General features: G+C 44.6%; 1 protein-coding gene across 5 annotated transcripts in view; it reads right to left on the reverse strand.

Annotated features, from left to right (window-relative positions):
- The window catches only part of RBFOX1 (RNA binding fox-1 homolog 1), a 1,090,293-nt gene that overhangs the window by 358,719 nt on the left and 709,983 nt on the right, over positions 1 to 21,591 (reverse strand). For 4 of the 5 annotated variants that reach the window (XM_065891842.1, XM_065891838.1, XM_065891833.1 and 1 more), the window contains exon 1: positions 18,246 to 18,344. The exons of the other annotated variant lie outside the window; for it this stretch is intronic. In XM_065891842.1, coding sequence (XP_065747914.1) covers positions 18,246 to 18,344 — 99 coding nt within the window. Of the gene's footprint in view, positions 1 to 18,245; positions 18,345 to 21,591 lie in introns of those variants that run through there. 5 annotated transcript variants of the gene reach the window in all.

Genomic DNA, 21,591 nt, shown 5'->3' on the forward strand with positions numbered 1-21,591 from the left:
ATCCATCCATCCATCCATTTTGCTGTCTATTTCAATATCTGGCTATTGAGAATAATAAATTATGTCAGTCCCTGTGCAAAGCTCTTCACTGCTTCTCCTAGTTGCCCTCCTCCTATTCCTTCACCTTCATCAGAATCTTTGTGACCATCACCATTATCATCATCACAGCTGCTATGTATTCAATGCTTACTTTGTGCCAGGCCCCGCACTAATTTCATCAGATGCATTATCTCAGGTGATCCTCTCTAAATTCCTATGAAGTAGATTCTGTTAAATGTATTACATTACAGTCAAGAAAACAGATCCACTCAGAGGAAAAGTAAATTGGCCAAGAAAATACAGCCAGTAAATGACAGAGCTGCACCTTGAATGGGCCAGAAGCCCCAGTGCCAACTACGAGAAACCCTTTTTTGGCCTGTGACAGTCATGAACGCACTCTGAGAAATGCTGCCCTGGACTGAACTCAAGCTGAGTGGATCCCTTATCTCCTTTGCCCTCAATCCCTCACTCGATCTCAAGCACCCTAATTGCCATTAAAGGCAAAGCAAGACAAAACCACAGCCAAGAAAGACAGACGGACAAGACTTGAAGATCTGGAGAAGTGCTGGCCTCCACCCCCCACCCCACCCTACCCCACTGAGTCATCAGGAAGCAGAAAAATACCTCCCAAGGAAGAGGAGGTCCAAGGCAGTGGAAATGGCTGGCACATGGGAACACCAGCAAAGAGCGACCATGGAAGGAGAAAAAAAAAAAAGAGGAGGAGGTGATCCAGGAGAAAAAGCCCTAAAGAGATGACCCTGTGACCTTTCTTTGTGATGCTTAAGCACCATCTCAACCTCCAGGGCTCCTTATCTCCTTGGGCTATCTTGTCCTTGGCTTTCTTGTCTGAATGCCTCTTCTGGGGATGAAGAGATGGTTCTTCACTCTCATTTCTGATGCATGGACCACTCTGAGAATTTTGCCCTCATTCCAGAAAACTGCACATAACTCACAAAATGTTGCAGATCATTGCAGGGACTTGATGGTCCCTCTGAATTCATCTGTGGACCCTTGAGGGCCCTCTGAACCTCCATCAGATTTTCAAGTATGTAGCCAATATATGCTATGCTTTTTCTGAAGGAAAGATATGGAGAGAGTCGGAATCCCTTTAGTCAGTCTCACAGTGACAGCTCGGGTGACCGTCCTCACATGGAATCATGTTGACCGGAACTGTGGATGTATACCTGCCACTCAAAGAACTCTCGCCACAGCTCAGCAGGGCTGAGGGTTTCAAGAAGGCAAGAAGGTCAGACAACTTGGGAAGATGCTGTGGCATCTACATTGTAAAACCAAGGCAGACACTAAGAAATGCACATCCTTAGCCTTCTTGTCCAATAATGAACAATCATCCAACAGGGATTGCTTTCTCTCCGCTGAAGCTTTCAGGCCAGGAAACAGAGAATATCAAACCAACGAGCTGGTGATAGGCATAGAAGGGCATCCGCCAAACCCAGGGGGAGAATGGCATAGAAGGGCATCCACCAAACCCAGGGGGAGAATGGCATAGAAGGGCATCCACCAAACCCAGGGGGAGAATGGAGGTAGGAAATATATGCTTGTGTTTTCAGAGACGATGCAGTCTGGTCTTGTAGCCAAGACAGAGAGAGGAAGGACCCAGGACCAAGCTGTGTAGCTGAGCATCTAAAAGGCTGAGCCAAGGAGCTGACCACTGCAAATGGTTTCTCCGCGATGTCATGGCCAGGCAGCTGGTGGCAACAGAGAGCCTCTGACAGGTGGGCTTTTCAGCTTCCCAGATTAGCAGCGCCCTTCTGGGACACTCCAGGCACATCAAAACAGGAACCACCCTGAGTGACCTCGTTTCGTTTCTGATTCTACGTCTATTTTTAAATATTTTGGGAACAAACCATATATATCTTTTACTATTTGCCAGACACCTTCTAACCCCTTTAAGTATTAACTCATTTAATCTTTTTTTTTTTTAAGTATAGTTGATTTACAATGTTGTGTTAGTTTCAGGTGTACAGCTTCAGATTCTTTTCCATTACAGGTTATTACGAGACATTGAATACAGTTCCCTGCGCTATATAGTAGATCTAGGTTGTTTATTTTATATATAGTAGTGTGTATCTATTAATCCCACACTCCTAATTTATCACTCTCCCTCCCCTTTTCCCTTCAGTAACCATAAGTTTGTTTTCTATGTCTCTGAGTCTGTTTCTGTTTTGTAAATAAGTTGACCTGTATTATTTCTTTAGATTCCACATATGAGTAATATTATATAATATTTGTCTTTATCTGCCTGACTTACTTCACTTACTAAGTGACTACTCACTTATCACTGGTTGACCCCAAACATCACAGTTTTATGAATCAATAAAGTCCCATATTGCTTAAGCTAGTTTGAGCTGGGTTTCTGTCCCTTGCAACTAAGGGTAGATACACATCCACACATGCATAAAAAAAGTCATAGGAGATACCTTTTGCTTATTTGTATCAGCAAACATTTTATAGCACTTTCTAAGAGTCAAACACCATTCTAAGCACTTTTAAAATCTTAATTCATTTAATCTTTTAACAAGTGTCTGATATTGGTGCCTGTAATAGCCCCATTCTACAGATGAGGAAGTGTAACTCAGAGAGCTCACATCATTCATGGCTAGTTAGTTGAGTGAAAGGGCCATAGCCAAAGCCATGCCTGTCTGTTTCCAAAACCTATTTCCTTTCCTCTGCGTGCTTTCCATTACCGACAAATGTTGATGTATTTGCTAAGTAAGGCATCCTGGAAATCTACTAGAGAGCCAACACCAGCACTCAGGTACCCACCCTATAACCCTTGCCTTCATGCTGAAACCTCTTGTAAGTGAGCCCTAGGAAAAACTGCATGAACAGTGAGCAAGAATTCCAAAATATCCTTCCAGAGAAATCCCACTGCAGAGCCATGACAACACAGATTGCACCACCTCCAAACTATATTCAGACCCAGACACAGAAACAGCGACCTGAAATCAACCTACTGCCGTCCACATCTTCTTTTTAAATAATGTTTGCCAGAGAGAGCTGTTTGCCCCTTCTGCAAATAAAACTTATTGGGCTGGGTGGGTTTTAGGTGCTTATTTTTATGCACACCCACCTATCACAGATCTGAACTCTGTTAACAAGTCGGCATTCCATAAAATATTTACTGTGTTCGTTTGCATCTCTCCAAACAATATTGAATAGAGCTCAGTGTGGAAATTCACAGATTCCAGGGTGGTTGTGTATGCTATGATTACAACCCAGACCTCACTTCGTTGGAGGCTCTGTGGCTGGCCTCAAAGATGTATATTCCTTTTAGGACCAAAATGGAACAAAGGGACAAAAGGGAACTGAAGGATTTAAAATCAGGCTAAAAAAAGAAAAAAGAAAAGGAACTCTGGCACTGGAGCGGCCTTCCTTAACTGCTTGAAACTTACCAACGATGCCCAACTTTTAGTGTGGTTTATCCCCATATGTTCCCACACTCCCACTGGGACCTAACATTTGAGGCGCTATTTATCATTCTGGTTAGTGGTGCGCTCATCTGCCTACCACATTAAGCAGCCCTCGTTGTTATTTTTATAATTACTGGGAGTCTTTTTCATGTTGCACTCCGCCAGAATCCCAGCTCACCACACACCTGTTATACTCAGAACACATGGAGAGATGGGGGCGCGTCTGGCAGAGAAGGAAAGGGGAAGATGGCCTTCCTGCTCACTATGCAAACCGAAATCAAGAATAAAGAAGCCACTGGGTACCTCTTTCTTAAGGCTGTACTCAGAGCCAGTGTGTTATTTAACAAACACTCTGTGCTCATTGAAGAGTTCATTTATTAGAATAAATGCTGTACTGTGTGTTTTTTTTTTTTTTTTACAAACATGAATTCCCTTTGTCATTGTAGTGACTGACAATGAGTATCATCCTCCCCATTTTACAGATGAGAACACTGAAACAAAGAAAGGTAACCTGCCAGTGGGCACACAAGACAGCAAGTGGCAGATTTGGACCCAATTTAAATCCAGGTGCTCTGAAACTACTCTACTACACTGCATTTTAATCCAGCATCACCAACGTCAGCATCACCGCCAACAGACCTCCACCACCATCTCTCTTGTCACTACTACCACAACTGTCAGCAGCACCTCCACCACCATCAACACAACCACCATCATCACCAAGAGCAATTAGCACCACCACCCCCAGCACACCACCATCATCATCACCATCACTACCTCCACCACTGCTATCACTACCAGCATCAGCACCACCGTCTCTACCACCACTGTCAGTACCAACACTATCACCATTGCCATCAGCCATCACTTCCTCCATCACCAGCACCTCCACCACAACTACCAAGAGTAAAAACATTTACTGAGCTTTCACTTGCCAGGGACGCTGTGCTGGGTGCTATACAAATAATCTCATGCCATACTCATGACAACCCTATGTTACTGGTCCTGCTACTACCTCTATTTCACAAATGTAGAAACTAAGCTTCAGAGAGGTTAAGAGACATGTCCACTTAGCTGGTCAGAGGTCCATAATCTCCATTATGTTTTTAAGATTCAAAGCCACTTTTGCCTGACACCGACGGGAACGCATTTAACTCCTGAGCTCCCTTGACTGGAGGTGGGGGATAGATCATTGCCCCCCAGGGAAATTTCATCCAACTAGCTCTCCACTCCTCACTCACGATTTCAGAAGTCTGCTGCCAAGATACGAGAGGCCACCCTGCTGATCTGGGTGTCATTTTGTGTGGTAACTCTGCTACCAAACAGTGCGCAAGACCACCCGCTGAGATTCTGAGCTCTGGCCAATTAGAATCCAGGGAGCTTTGGCTGGAACTAGCTTGTAACTCTCTTCGGTGAAGGCCCATATATTCCAGGGTGGTACCTCCTGAGAAATTCCCATCCCCACCCAAGCCCTAATTTGCCCCTCTCCAGAATATTACGTGTGTTCTCCTTTGGCTGAACACCTGCAGTGTGGGGTGGAGGGGTGTCACAAAGAAGATCAGGTTTATTTTTCAAAACTTTCACTCCTGCCCGTCTCTGCTGTCAATTCCCAGTGACCGTCCTCTTGCGGCTGAATTATTGCAGTGGCCTCCTACCTGAGCCCCTGCTTTCAAACTTGTCCCCCTCTAATCTGTGCTCCATAGAAAAGCCAAACTGGTGTTTTCAAAGGTCAAATTCAGTCATATTTGCCCCCTGCTTAGAGACCCTCTGTGCTTTTTTATTTTTTTTTTTTCCTTTTTATTTCTCTTGGATTAAAATCCAACCTCTATATCAGTGCTTCTAAACCCCTATGGCTTCTGGCCCCTCTCTGCCTCTTTTGCCCTCTCTCACTGACCTCCTGGCTCCCTGGCCTTTTCTCAGCCCCCCTAAGATCACCCAGGCTTGGGACACACACTCTCTGCCTCAGTGTGAATGGTCTCTCCACCCCTACCCCTTTGTCCACCTCCTACTTGATCTCAGCCTCAATGCCCCTTTCCCAGAGAGAACACCCTTCACCTCTGAATCCAACCCCTACTATTTTCTGCGGACCCTTCTTCTTTTCTTTCGGACCATTTATCACCACTTGCAATACAGATATATATGGTGATCACTTAGGTCTCCAACAAACTTGTGAGCTCCATGAAGGAAAAATGAAGTTGGTTTTCCTTGCCTATGTCTCTTTAGGGACTAACCCAATTTCTGAGGCAGAACAGAGGCTAAGTAAATATTTGTTGAATGAATGAGCAAGTGAATTAATTATTAACCAGTTACTTAAGTGAGAGAATGAGGTCTGATCCACTCATTATGGGTGTCACACGCTTTGCTGTAGATGACTCAATAAGTCTCATAAATAGATCATGAAGTATGAGGAACATTCTACAAATGGTTAAGAACATAGCTTTTCTCTTCTCTGAGTATCAGGTAAACTTTCAAAAGTCTGTCTCACGTGTCAGCTGATAGTTGTCTTATGTAATATAGTAATTGCTGGCTTGAACTAAAGACATCGTTATTTTGGAGAGTTGTTCTTTTTCTGATATAAAAAGTGAAGGATCCATCCCTTATATTAACACATCATCTTGGCATGCTATGTGATTAAGGAGGAAATGTGATTTTATTTTTTGGGCAATGTATATTTTTCACAAAGCCAAGAAGAGCCCTCAGAATAAAAGGATGTTTATTTGGGTGAATCACCAGCTTTGCACAAATCCCAAGTGCTAATTGCATAATGGGTCTTTACAAAATGCCATAATACGGGTTCGGCCTGTTTCTCTGTTTTCCGTTTGAAAAATAGATTGTTTAATAACCCATCAAAGCTATATGTAAACCTAGTAAACAATGGAGCAGATGTTGACTGCTGTCTTGTGCCTCGTAGACATAATTAAAGACAATGAGACACTCACAAATTCATATAATAGAGGACAAACACAAACACAAAAACCAGTACAATATGAATGTAAACTGCATTTGCGGGACACCTGCTTTCTTAGTCCAAAATGCTGTATCATATTTCCTGTGATGAGAAACGTTTGTAACATTCTTTATATACTTATGTAAATATGTACATTCTGTTCTCCACTTTTCAAGAAGATGAGACTGGAAAAGGTAGTCTTTTCAGTGGAATATTTGTTTCAATTTCATTACTGTTGACTAAGACCCTGGACAGTTTCAAAAAACGTTTTTAATTTTCTCATAAGCATAAATGTGAATGAGAACCAGTTAGCCAAAACTTTCACATTTCTAAAAGAAATTGAAGCCCTTGTTTTGGTGGGGGTTGGTTGGGGCTTTATTCATTTGTCTTTGCATTCAATCCTTCATGCATCATTTAGGAACGCTACTAAATTGACATGTTTATTTCCTAAAAGCCTTACATCTCTTTTTTTGAAAGTCAGGCGCTTTTCCCTAAAATCAAACTTTTATCTTATATAAAAAGAAGCCGGTTGGATAGCATATTTAAAGAATCATCCTAATTTTCTAAATATTCTGTTTTCCCCTCAAACTCCTACTCAGATCTCTGTTAGTTGTCATCAGTCAGTTCTATAGGGGAAGAAATAAAACCACACACACACACACAAAAAAAAAAAAACACAAAAAAACCCACACACACAAAGTGAAATGAATGGTACAATTAAGAGGACACAAGTGCAATACCCCCCTTTCCCCTCTCCCTGCCCCCCCCCACCGCCAAACCCAGGGCTTTTCTCTGCAGATATCTTGAAAAAGGAATTGAGGGTTGTAAATACACCATGTGATTATATACTTTTTTTCCTTTCAATTAGGAACAACAAAAAAAGAGGGAGGTTAAAATCCACTGTCTATGGCTCACTAGACAGGAGAAAGTTTCCTAGATCCAGAATTCTCAATTTGGAAAATAAATATCCTCCCTCATGTTCAAAACAGAGCCAAATTCTTTTTCTGTGAATAATTTAAAAAAATTTAAAGCCTCAAAAATCCCATTGTTTAAAGAACACACGAAGTCCTGTTGGCTTGTAGTGAACAGTGATTCTGCCTTCAGAACACCCGCCATCTCCCTCTTCTGTTGTTTTTGATGCTATGGAAGGAAGGGGGATTCTCATGTGGTCTGCATCTGTTTATGCTAATAAAACGGTGTCAGCCCCTTTTCATAGACAACACCATAAAGCATGAACACCAAATGGGAAACAAATAAGGCCGTGACGCCACTGTGAAACAAACCAATCAACCCTGAAACACCTAAGATAGATGGCACCCCCTCCTTCATTCATTCTTTACAGAAAAGCAATGGAAATGTCCCGAGGTGAATCTGATTAAGCCCACAACACACACACACACACACACACACACACACACACACACACACACACGCTCAGGAAGGTTGTAAAGCACTAAATTCTTTTGACTGATGAAGCAGCCTGCATTGCACTGAGGAAAACAGCCTGGTAAGCCCAGACCCCACTCCCAGAAATTCCTTTATTAACAGGACCAGGCCCTGCATGTGAACAAAAGCAGTGGTACGGGGTGTATAAATCATTAATACGGTGCTGGGCAATGACTGCATTTCCTGTGTTGGTTGGAGAGCTGCTCAGCACAACGGGGATTTGGGGATTGGAACTGGCAGTGGAGAAACGCACTCCGTTCTTCTCTGAGCGCTTCCCATCAGCTCTCTCCCTCCCTGGCTCACCCTCCCTGAGTCTGACAGCCTCGCTGTGTGTTGTTATTTATGCAACAATAATCATAACGACCTAAAATCGCAGAAAGCTTCAAAGTTGAGAGATCTCCGGACTTTCTCCCTTTTTGACAAGTTTTGCCTTTAAAAGGAAAGAGAACCGAGGGCGCGGTTAAATGCAGAGAGATGGCCTAGCAAAGGCAGGGTGGCTCAGGCAGGGCCAGCAGCCTGCACAGCCAGGGAGAGGCCAAGGGGGCAGCACAGAACCGTGCTCAGAAGGCTGGCGCTGGAGGGCGATAGTCTGGTTTTAAATATGGACTCTTCCACCTAGGCCTCCCATCATAAAAAAAAAAAAAAAAAAGATTCCTGATTCCTGTCAACCCTCCTGGAGGCCTTTTGTGGGAGACTAAATGAGGTAATCCAAGTAAAAGGGTTTAGTCGTGTGCCTGTCACCCCGTAGTCCATAAAAGTTATTGATTATTTCACTATTTTCATTATTTTATTATCATCATCATCATCCTCAGTGAAGCCTGCTGGATTCTCTGTTTATCTACATGATCTTAGAAGCGGCATCTCTTCCTGCTTGGAGAGGAGTCTCACTTTTTGAATGGAACCAAAAGGAGACTAAAAAAAAAAAGAAAAGAAAAGAGTTCTCAAGAATCCTGAGTCACATGTTCTAAACGGAGACCCCCAGTGGAAGGTTGTGCCATTGCACCCTGAAGAAAAGGATTTCTCCACTTAACTGTTCAGTGCAAACACTTGGGGGTGGGGGGGGGGGAAGAAGGAAGGAAGCAAAAAAATGCATAGCTTTATACAGATTATTTGGATGAGAGAACCTGTCAGAGAGTTTAAGTAGAGACAATCGATAGACACAAAGCCAAGCCATTTGCAAGAGGTGCTTTTGCATTTCCAGAAATTCCAGGAGCGGCTCAGATGAGAGTGATGTGAAGCTCGGAGTCCAACGATTCATTCTTCTGCTTCAGAATAAAGAGGACACAATGACACAAGCACCCTCTCACAGGGCAGATCCAGGGTCTAAAAATGCACATGTCAGCTGGACAATCCATCCTGAAACTGGGGCATCCACCCAGGCGTCAGCCAAGGACCCAGACACCACCAAGCCCCGGAAGGACTCCTCTGGACTCTCCCAGGTGACAATCTTCACTTTAGCCGGAACCCTCCCTAGGAAAGCTTATGGGAATGAACTTCAATGCCTGTGCTCAAGTCCCTTGCATCACAGAACAATGACATTCTGAATAGAAATAAATGAAGCCCCTGCAGTGTGATTCTGTCAGCTTTTGAAAGTAAATAACTTTGCTACTGACAAGAGCAAGACAATTTCTATTTTCCCTCCTCCTGTCACAGAGCATTAATTGAGCTGCGGCCACATTACAAGCCAACACCACCAGCAGGACTTAAAGGAGGCAGAAGGAGGAGGGGGAAGAGACCCAGGACAGGTAGGAGGGGCCGTGGGACCTGAGAGAGACACCGACCTCCACCCCTGCCACCATTTGAGGCCTCGTGCGTGTCCTTGGCAAGCCATGGGAGCATATATCACGTTGCTTTAGGAGAAATGGAAAATAAAAAATTATGTTCAATAAACAGCTTCCATAAACAGACACCTCTTTAACACAGATATTCATTCATTCTTTCATTCACTCTTTCACTTCTTTAATAAACATATATTGGCTGCTCACTCTGTCCCAGGTACTGTGCTAAAGATCATACTTAATCTTACAAAGAACAGTATGAAATAGTTATTCTTATCCCAATTTTTCAGAGGAAGCAATTAAAGCCCCCAAATCAAGTAAAGTAACTTGCTCAATCCAGCTGAATCAACGATTTGAGTAATGGAGTTGGGACAAGCCTTCAGCTTACCACTTCTGTCCTACATACAAGCTCCAGAGACACCAGTTTTTTTAAAACTGGGCTTTGCAAAGACCTGACACCAACGGGTTCTAAAATGATGTCGGTTTCTCGTCTGAATTTTGGAGGATCCTTGAGATGGACACTTGGATACTGCAACATGTCGACCTCACCATTCCTTCTCTTTTTCGGAGCCAATGTTACCCACTGTTGAGGAAGACTCATGATGCGGGGTCGGGTGGGGGGATATCTCTCAGCTCTCACCCTTGCATTAAGAGCAGAGCTTGCCCCATGCCTGGAGAAAGCAGAACCATCCAGGGAAGGGTGGTGATATTCGCTGTTGTTTTTGATAAGGGGAATCTAGTCCTCCAGGTGAATCCTGGGCAAACATCAAACGCCAAAAAGAAAAGGCTCACTGAGACTAAACCTTTTGTGCATTTACTCATCAGTACCAGGAAAGCTGAGGCTCTTAAATCCTACAGCTGCCTGTACTTTGTTCCATAGCTGCAAAAGGTGAAAAAAAAACAAGTCATTACATCCCCAGGAACATACACTCATCTTCTGAATGCTTTGGTTTTGTTTGTTTGTTTTGTTTTGCTTTGCTCTGGCTCCAAAATTCCTAATTTTGACTCTTTGTGTGTTTAAACACAACATAAAGAACAGGATGAAAAGAGGAGGAGGCTGCCCCTCACCTGGTGTCTGGTCGAGTGTCAGAGACCACAGCATTACCACCGCCCCCGGCCTCATCAACTCAAACGCCCAACGCACTGTAGACGTGAAATATACGGCAATTTCTCTCTACTGTGTACTCGGAATGCTGCCCTGGCAGAGGCGAGAGAGAGGTGACACAAAGATGACTAGAATCTTGCTTTTTGCAGATTGGGTTGGGGAGAAATGAGCGATTCCAGGCCAGGCTTGTTAGGGGATTCCTAGGAAACCCAATGGATCCAGGCAGAGTTAACCAAAGCATGGTACTACATTGACGGTTCACAAGATGGCACATGGATGAACAATTGAATGGACCCTCTGCGAGGACAGGGGCCTTTGCTTTGTTTCTTGAAACAACGTAGAAGATCAGCTGGTACCTAATAGGAATTCAATAGACTGAATGAATGAACACGTGAATGAATACATATTTCAATGTACTAATATTTCAATGTATATTGGGAAAAATAATAGCACAGCTGTGATTTCGTGGGATGTATTGATCCATTTATTTATGCATTTATTTTTAGTTTGGACAATCTACTTTGAAGTTCAACATGTAAGTGAATTTTTAAAATCTTTAAGTGGATATCAACTGTATTGATGAGTGAATTGGCAAGGATTAGGAAGGGGATGCTTGAATGACTGACGTTTTAGAAACACTGGACCACATTCATTGTTTCTGATGAAATAAGCCCACTCACTGTGTAAGCACCTTGATGGGGTTTTGACAGAAGATACCAGCAGGACTCTTGGTGCTCAACAATTAACGTCCTTCTTACGGCTTCCATCAAAACCCTTTCTCCACCTCCAAGCCCCAAACCTGTTTCCAAATGTCCCATGGGACAACTCAAGAGTGGTTTTGTCTCCTTCGTTCACTGGACATTGATTTCTGTCCTTTCTCCTCTTTTCAACATAGCCCCAGAGGGTCACAGAAGCCACATTCTATCCATAGAGACCATCACACTGGCAGGTGACCCAATTCCACCGCTTACTGTCTCCCTAGGTCTTTTACACCCTTTCTGCAGACAAGGTGGCTGCACTTGCTCTTCTCCATTCCTGAAACACCTTTCTCAACTCTTCACATGCCCCAAGCTCTCTTATCCTCAGGTCAGGAAAATCATCACCTTCTTCATGGGACCCATACTGGCGCACCCATCAGATAAAGCCCAATAACCAACAACTGCCACTGATTGTCACCCATCACCCTGCTTGTTTCCTGCACAGCACTCTCCACAATCTGAAAATAGCTCTTGATTCACTTACTTTTGCATCATCTATTCCTTTACTAGAATGTCAGCTCCATGGTGGCAGGGACCTTTCCTACTTGTTTTGCTGAAATATCCTCAATGCCTGGAAACAGTGTTTTGCGTGGCCAAATGAAAAAAAATGAATGAATGATTGGATGTGTAATTGTATACACCTATAAAAAGCAGTGACAATCACTGTCTCCTCCTGCTTAAAAGGTTCAAACGTCCTCATTCATTCATCCATTATGCATTTTTAAAAAACTGAACAACTACTATGTCTTAGACTTTCTTCTAGGCAGTGTGGGTAGAGTAAAACAGAATGAAGGCGTCTCTGCCATCATGCTGCCTACAGTCTAACAGGTCAGAACAAGCACAGCAAAAGTGCTCTCTACACCCTCTGGTGCTTAATAAATATATATATTTTTAAAAAGGAAATTAACAACAGAGCAATCATAAGTGGGATCCCAGGCAATAATAGAAAGTCGTCATCTTTTGCTCTTTTTCAGCCGAAATCAATCAATCAGGGCCACGATATGAAGATCAGAAACAGCTGTGAAACTCCTTCCCCCCCCCCCAAACCCTTTCAGGAGCCAGAAAGTTCCAACCCCATAAGCCCATTCCTAACCCTATGCAGGCTCAGGAATGGAATTAGCGGGGGGTCCTTCGGAAAACCCCTTCTCCAAGAGTTTCTCCCAGCAGGGCCCGCCTGCAGGGTCTCTGCTTACTTCCCCAGCTGGCTTGCACTCAGCGTGGTTGAAGGGCCAGGGCCAGGGCCCTCCTGAGCTATTGTGCCTGAGAGCTGACCCCATCTGACACAGCCCCTCTGCACGGGGCCAGGCTAGGCAAGCCACATCAGGTAGGCAGCCACAGAGGAGCTCTCAGCCCAGCAAAGCTCTCTCGGGCAGCGCCCGGAAGGAGGAAACTTTATTGATGAATGGAACTTTCTTCGCTTTTCTTCACTGAATTAAACAGCACGCTGGGACACCTCTCCTCGTCCATTAAGAAGGTCTCTACATATGGGGCAATTACTCCCACACCTGGTCAGCTCTGCCTCGTTCACCGGACGACATCTCCTGCGCATCATACAGCCCCTCAGGCACAGACGAACCAACCTGATTTTGTTTACAATGCTGCAAGTTCTCTTCCAGAAGACTATTATTTGCCTGACAAACTACACTGTTTTTATCCAACCAATATGAATAAACAAGCATTATGTTTTCTCTTGGGGGCAGAGAGCCTGGTTAAATGAATCAGAAAACCCTAAAGAAGATTGTCTACCCTCAGTCCATCAGCTACTGGACAATTACTCAAGGGCCAGCTGTAAGGAAAACAGATGGCATGAGCACTAATAACATGGGCTTTCTCTACTCGGGCAAAGGCAAAAGCGGCCGGTTGTACGTTCTGACACAGAAACCGATGCGAAATGGCAGACAGAGCTGCCGAATGGCGCAGGACTCGGGTCTACAGACTAACAGATGTTTATAGTTTTCATGAGTGAATGTTGGATGAAACAGACTTAAGGCAGAGGCAGCCCAAGTAACCCTACGGTGAATCAACCATCACAGATTCCTAAAATGGAAGAAACAGAGGGTGAACCCTAGCCCACCTGAGATATGGGCCTTACCTGGCTGATCAGAGCCCAGTAATTCATGTCTTTCCCCCTTAACTGGAAAAATCGGAGAAACCAGGAAGATTGGTTAATTAACCAATTGACGACATAAGATCTCTCTAGAAAGAGACAGAGGGTCCTAGGTTCTAACAGAGTCACCCAGGCCTGGGAATTTGCTCATTCCGGCTACTTAAATTCCTTAAACAATTCAGACATGAGGATAATCTATCCTAATTCTTTTCTGCATTATTGACACTATTGACTCCCCCCAATCCACAGCACGATCTAATAAATCAACACGGGATTAAGCCGAGAAGAAAGAAGGTGATAAAATGCCATTTGGTCCCCTATAAATCATCAGGTTCAGCAGCACTAAGTAACTAGAACGAGAATTGAACTTTTCTACGCAGCCATAATTGTTACGGCCTCCCTAGCGTCTCCCAAATTTATAACCGCGGCAGGTGCGTGGGGGGTGGTCCCCCATCCTACAGCGGCGGTGTGAGAGCCCATCTTCCTGGCGATTCTCAGCTGAGATCCACTTTCTAATTAAAGACAGAAAGGGTTGATATGCAGGTTTCAGTTCAATTGCTTTCGATCTGAAGATGTCCGTAGTGAGCAATGGCTTCATTTACCAGAAATTACCCTTTGTACAAACCACTTCACTATTTAAAACAAACCACATGGATCATCATTAAGTGGGAAAAATGACCAATCTTTGGATATTGACAGTGGCATGGCCCACTTTAGAGGCCCCCTTTCCCCCCTGCTTTTAATGTGGATTTTAAGCATTTGACTTGTTCTTAAATGTAGGCCGATAAAAAGGTTCTGAGTGAACAGGATTTGACAGATGAGAAGCTTTCTTAGAACGGGACTGGGAGACATGGATGGGGGTTTAGGAACAGGGAAAATGAAGTTAATATGCTACTTATCCTCTTTCAGGGAGTTAGAACTCAGTGTGAAACAGCTTGGGGGAAATCTGGCAGGCAGTGTGCGTCAGAAAACAAACCTCGTCTGTTGTGTCCGTAGCCTCACCATACCTTACCGTGTGATGCTCTTTGGTATATTCCCTGTGACTTAGGATGGACATGAAGCATCTCTAGACTTTTTTGTTATGAGTGTGTGTAGTTGTTTTCTATTTCTCTGTGAAAAACGAAACCTATACTCTTTTGACCCAGCTTGTAGTAAACCCCCAAATTTGAAATTTGTATTTAGGATTTTCCCTCCAAGCAAGACTGTCGAAATGGGTACCCACTTTGGAACTCTGGGCAGATTCCATGTTGGGGAATGTGTGAATTTGAAGTTCACCTGGGAGAAGAAGATTCACCACCCAAGAAGACACCAAACAAAGCCACTGCAGTATGTCAAGAACAGCGGCTGAAGCAGAAACTTTCCCTGGACAGCAAGACTGAAGCCAGCTGCTACAATGCCTGCCTGTCCCTTCCATCTTAACAATGGTCTACAACCATAGGATACATGCTCTATCCTAGAGGGATACAGATGTGGGTATATATGCATGTGATGACATCACTGGCCTCAAGATATAGATGCCAGATGGACTGTTCGACATGATCCCATCTTCCAGTTCCGAACTGTAGTAACATCTCTGATGTTAAAAGAGAGGAGAAAGAGGAAAATAAAGAAATTGTAGCTGTAGGAAAATACCGATCTAAAGTAGAGTCATTGGGAAATAGGAATCAACGAAATGGAATAAGTCAAATAATTGAAAAACCAAAGTTGCCTCTTCTTTGGCCTGAATAAATAAGTCCCTTGTGGCAAAAGGGTTATGTCGTTTTCACTTGGTCATTCAGGGTAGACTTGATGCTGAGGTATCCCAATTGATTTTTGCTTTTATGAGTTGTCTTAGGAACAAATCTGGGAGGGTTTAGGAAGAGAGGTGAGATGTCAAGGCTGAGGCAAAGAAAGCAATCGAAACTTCGTTCCAGGAAAATATGTTTTAAGGAAGACTCAGTGGCCCCTAATCAGAGTTTGTGCATTTAGAAAACAGAATGATAATGCCTCCAAAATAAGAGAATTGTGTTTTCATTATTTTCTTATGTAATTAGTGATCTGAATGACAAAGACTCCTGAAATATGCTTATTTCTAAATAATAATAAAAGAAAATGTTTCCAGTGAAGGTGTCCTTTATCAGAGATATTGCCTGATCCAGCCGTCTGATCAACTTTGAAAGTATAGATTAGCCCTCCTATCATCAAAATTAAATAGAGATACAGTAATAGCTACAGATTAATAGCAGAGAGAAAACATAGTGGCAATGTACTGATAGAAGGCATATAGATTGTAGCAGTAAGTGGTTTGTGGAGATTGAAGTGAACTGTTTCACACCCTTCATCAGCCAATTGTCTGGACTGCTAAACAAAAGCAATGACACGAGACTTCTATACAAACTGTCATGCCAGCAGTGGCTAGGAGAGATTACCTGAAGGTACAACTCTCCCACCCTGACAGTGAGCTTTTAGCAAGGTGGGATGTATGGCTGGAAAACCTGATTCTCAACCAGACAGGCAAAAAGAAATGTCTGCCTGTACTATACTTCAGGCATTTAGTGAAACTCAGAAAAAAATGCACGCGCGCGCGCGCACACACACACCGCATTCTGACGCTGTATGTCAGCATCACCTTATCAACACTTTCGATGAAAGCATTACAAGCCCTTTTAAGGGAGGGGGTGCATTCCACAGTACATTTCAAAACCCACCTCCATCTACCGCCATATGGAACCACAATGCTGATTCAGTCACTTCTAAATACTTGTGATGGCTGCCAACATTCCCTTTGAGCCTCCCCTTTCCAGAGCAGGAGTGCACACACACACACACACACACACACACTGGAAGACACTGCCTGGCTGATGTTGAAACCCCCTGCATTCATCCCAGATACTTGTCCTTTCCATGGCAAGAATAACCTCTCAGTCAAAGTCACAGTCTTCTTTCCTAAGTTGTGCCCACCCCAAAGCAAACCAATTTAACAAGCTAGAAGGAAGAAACATGAATTTATTTAAAAAAAAGAATCATGCACAAAGAAACTGTGAGAACACTGAATACTTACGGCATTTTACTTGCTAGGTAATGCTTCTCCAATTGGTTACTAAATAACGTGAAAGAAGTAAATACGGTAGGCAAAAGATCAACTCATATTAATAATTTGATTAAATTCAACTGAGGCTTAGCATCTGTAAAAAAGCTTATTAGGATACTCTTCTGGTGGGTAACTGGTATAAACCACACATGCAAACACACACACACATACACACACAGGCACTCACAGCAAAGGCACAGAAATGGTAGAAGCAGATGAATCATATCATATGTTACCAATAGCCTCTTGGGAAATGTTTCCTGGCACAATTTACTTAATGACAAATGGGATAAAACAATATTTAAAAGGATAAACCAGTTTGTTCCTAAGATATTAAAACGACGAGAAAAAATAAAAGGTTGTTCTCAAAAAGATGAGATAGAAAATACGCCTAAGAAATATTTTCTGGAGGCAAACGACTTGATAACAAATTACCCAAAATGTTCAAAGCAGAATCTGGACATTTTGTGAATACGTAGAGTCCTATAACACAGGTTGAAATTGAGGGTCTTTGGAGAAGAAGGCCCCTTGGAACACTCGTAAAGGAAGTTTAGTCAACTACAACCACACACACTTAACACAGGGTACTCTTGAAGGGAATCAATCGGAAACCAGATAAAAAGATACAGTCAAGTTAACTCTTCACCGAGCAGGACAGTGATCCTGGGAAGGGAGGATTCCCATCTGCATGTCAAAATCCTTCTAACTGTCAGTTCACATCCACAACCCCTGCCCAGTGAGACAGAGCTGGGCTTGTCACTCCACAAGGCAAGGTTGAGCTGTTTCCCAAGCCCTGGAACCAACTTAGGCTGTAGCCCTACTAGTAAAGAAAGAAAAAGAGACAGAAGGTCCGAGGGAAACACCCAGAGAAAGAGAGAAACACAATGCGAGACTCTGAAATATACACAGAATGGAAAATAAAACGCAGAATCCCTCAACAAGACCGTTAAGGGAGAGTAGAGGAGGAAAAAAAAAAAAAAACCTTTATACATGCCAACAAGGACACATCCTAAACCCCTCGCCTTCATCACAGCATTTCCAGTGAGTTTACAGGCAGATTCTGGGGCTGACATCCTCCAGAAACCCAAAGGCTCAGATCCCAAGCTGACGGAATATAGCACAACCCAGACAAACTTAAGAAAACAAAAATACTCAGCACATACACACACACATATATGTTTTTGCACTCCTTATTAAAGCAGCTGAATTAAAACGCCAGGCACCCAAATGCCTCCACAAAGATCCAAACTCTTAGCATCAAAGAGGTCTTAGACTGGGATCGTCACCGGACGCACTGACACGGGAAAGATTCGAGTAAGGAAAATGCAGTTTGCAATTTTAAACTCCCGGTACCCAGGCTCAGAATCAGGCGTTCAAAGTATCCAGAGAGCTGCAAAAACAGCTGGGCGCAGAGTGCCCGGGCTCCACGGAGGACTAGGGTCTCCGATCCACCCCTCCCGTCCAAACGCAGGATCCTCCTCCCCAAACCCATCCAAGGTACCAAAGCGCATCCCAGCGACGCGGGTACCCAGTCCGCCGAGACCCGGGAAGCAGCGCGCCTTACCTGCTGTAAGTACATAAAAGTCAAGGCACACGAGAGCTGGGGACACATGCCCACGTTGGGGAGCGCCACGCAGGTGGCCCCCGTCAGAGGATGCTGCATCGTGTCTCTCTGGCGCCCGCCGAGCACGAGTGGGGACGCTCGCATGCAATCACGCCGCTCTTTGCCTGGTCGCTACAATTTTTTTTTTTTAAATTTTGCTGATTATCTAAGTCAAAACCCAACCCGGTGGCTGTCTCCCTTTCTCTCTCTCTCTCTCTCTCTCTCTCTCTCTTTCTCTCTCTCTCTCTCTCTCTCCCTCTCTCTCTCTCTCTCTCTCTCTCTTTCTCTCTCTCCCTCCCCCTCGCCGCACCCCGCGCGTCCGTCCCTCCTCCCTCGCTTTCCTTCCCTTTGGGTGTGCTAGATCCCGGCGTTCATCCGCCTCCAGCTAAGACACTTGAGAGGGCCGGGAAACTATTTTGTTCCCTTCGTGGCTGTATCGTTTTTTTCTGGTTTGTTGGTTCTGCTTTCTGAGGCCCCTCAAAGTGGAGGGTGTCGCCTGCCCCCCGCCCCCGTGAAGATGACAAAACAAGCAAAGACAACTTCTATGAAAGGTACAGGGGGGCCGATGCCCTCCTGTAGATGCTGAGCAGTGGGGGTGGAGGGGGCGGGGAGGATAAAGCTAAAGGCTAGAGAGAGGGAGGGGGAGAAAGGAGAGAGATTTAGACTCACACTGAGGCTCACTCCGCTGCTGCTACTGCTGCTGCCGCCTCATTTGTCAAATGGGTCCAGGGGCAGGGTTTTTTTTTTTTTTTTTTCCCTCCCCTTTGCTTTTTTTTTTTTTTTCAAACGACTCACCAAAATTCAAATTGTGTCTGCTAAAAATCTCCGCGGGGCGGGTGAGGAAGCCAGAGAGCGCCTCACATCGCCAGCACCCAGGCGAGCTGGACAATTCACGCGATTGCCCAGCTGGGACCCAGAGTCTTAGATTCGGGGTGGCGGCGGTGTGTTTGCCCGACTCGGCTGGCAAATAAACACGGAAGTGGGATTCCCCCTCGTGGGAGTGCTGAGACGACGCTAGGGGCTGGGGGCAGGGGGAGCTGGGGCTGCCCGCGCCTGAGGCAGGGCGGAGAGGCGGCGACGCACCTCCAGGCGTTCGGAGCGCAGCTTTCGCTCAGCACCTCGCCCTGGCTGGGCAGGCGGCGGGGAGCGCACCACCCAGCCCCGAGCCTGAACGGGAGAAACCGCTCTGGCTGGGGCTGGCGTGGAAGTCAAGCCTATTGGACTAACACGCCAGCCCTGCGCGAGTTCAAGGGGGCTTCTCCCTGCCTAGAATCCCCGCTCTTCTCACATGATAAACGCACAGGGTGGGGAAATCTGGGTCTGAAAAGAGATGACTCCGTGGGCTGCAGCGGGCAAATGACAAGGGTTTATTTATTTAATTTTTTTCCTGCCTGGCCAGCCCTCCTTGGCCACATCAGCATTCCACTCTTGCAAAGGGGTCTCCCCCCTCCCCTTTATTTTATGAAGTAATAATTATTCATTAGTAGATTTCGTTAGCCTTTATGCAATAAAATAGGATGTGATCTGCAAATCAAAAGAAAATATTAAGACTCTAAGGAGTCCTTGGTCCCTACGGGGGGTGGGGTGGGGGCGGGGGAGGGAAAGCACGTTCTTGGCAGCAGTAAAACCGTGATCAGGGATAGTAGCCATATTTTGTGATATAGATTTTGACCCGGTGATTGGATTTTCTTTTTCAGAGCAAGAGGCTTGTCTGAACAGCATCTTCTTTGATTGTTGGGTTCCCTGCAAGAAGCCTTGCAGGGCTGGGGGGTGGGGGCACCACTCTGAAGGACAGAGTGACAGGGGCACCCTTGGGGAGGAGCATTTGGGACAGAGCTGGGGACTGGCCACCGGGGGCATCCCCAGTGACACTTCTGTGAGGCTCGAGGGGACACTCAGCCAAATGACAGTTTCTAGGCCATCGGCTCACAAGGCACAACTCCCTTTGCAGGCTAATCAAAATGCTTTCTGAAGAAAAGGAAATTAATTATGCCACAGCTCCATTTTTTGTTGTTCTGTCTTGAGACACCATCGATAATATAAAAGTCTCCACTCTGCCGAACACTAGGTCCCAACCAGGCTGTTTCTTTCTACTCTTCACCTTGCAAAACCAGTTTCTCCAACACCCTGGGACTCACACATCCCAACAATTTAGAGGAGACACAGTAGGATGTTAAATCCTGAGCAGAAGTTGGCTGGAGGATTAGGGGAGAAGAGCCTGGTATTTTACACTGCTTTTTCTGAGGGTGGGGAAGTGGCAGTGGTTATTTGAAAAATCCCTGCTATCTGTTGTCTCACACTCATCAGACAAGGTCTGATTTACAAATAAACTTTCTCTTTTTTCTGTCTTCCTGTTTTTATTTCATTTTTTTAAAATTTTGCAATTCACAAAATCAAAGGGAAAACCACCCCACAAAACATATACGGAATAAAAGTCAACGATTCTGCCCTTCCAATCCTTCCTCTCTCCTTCCCATCCTCTCCTGTTGCCTCAAGCAATTTGCTGTACTGACAGGGGTTCACCCTGCTTTCTTTCATTTTTTCCCCCCTCACTGGCATTGGAAAAGCCTGCAAATGCCCCAAGAAGAGAACAGAATTTTCCCTTCAGCTCATTTTCATAAGAAACACGATAAATAATACATGGCACTTTAATAAGACCTTATCTGAATGGTTTAATGAAAAACAAATACATTATGTAAGGAACCAATAACCGCTCTTGGCTGTACTGAGCCAGCACTGGGTTTCTGGTCTGTTTTCTCCCCAAAGTTGAAAACTCTCAGTGGTGATTGGATTTCCACAGACCCACTTTACAATAATGGCTCATGCTTCTCCTTAGACTTAGGTCTCCTCAGTCAGGCAAACTGGAAATCTGCAAAGGGAAATGGTGGAATCTGGACCGTGCAAATGCATCTCAAAATGATTCGAGGCCAGGCTGCATTCTCTGGACAACCAAGTCCAGAACATCCCTGCACAAGTGCATGCAAACCGATTCATGCAAACATGATTACACACACAAACAAGTACACAGACCATCAACATGGCATAAAGGATGGGGCAGGAAAGATTTTGCAGTGGCTATTATCAGCAGACTGTTAATCAGGAACACAGCGTCAGATTACCCCAAATCAAATGGTAATGCCCTAGCTGCAACTATGGCTCAGTGAAAAAACCTCTGCTAGCCTTTTAAGCAGTGTCTGGGGATGTTGAATTTGAATGCTATCTCAACAGAGACTGGGAAAGAGCCACATCAATGCTACTAGCTCCCAAATGATTCTTCTACATCAATAAATGGGAGATGTGGGGGAAA

Source organism: Phocoena phocoena, chromosome 15 (genome assembly GCF_963924675.1).
Source record: "Phocoena phocoena chromosome 15, mPhoPho1.1, whole genome shotgun sequence".
NCBI classification, from domain to species: Eukaryota; Metazoa; Chordata; class Mammalia; order Artiodactyla; family Phocoenidae; genus Phocoena; species Phocoena phocoena.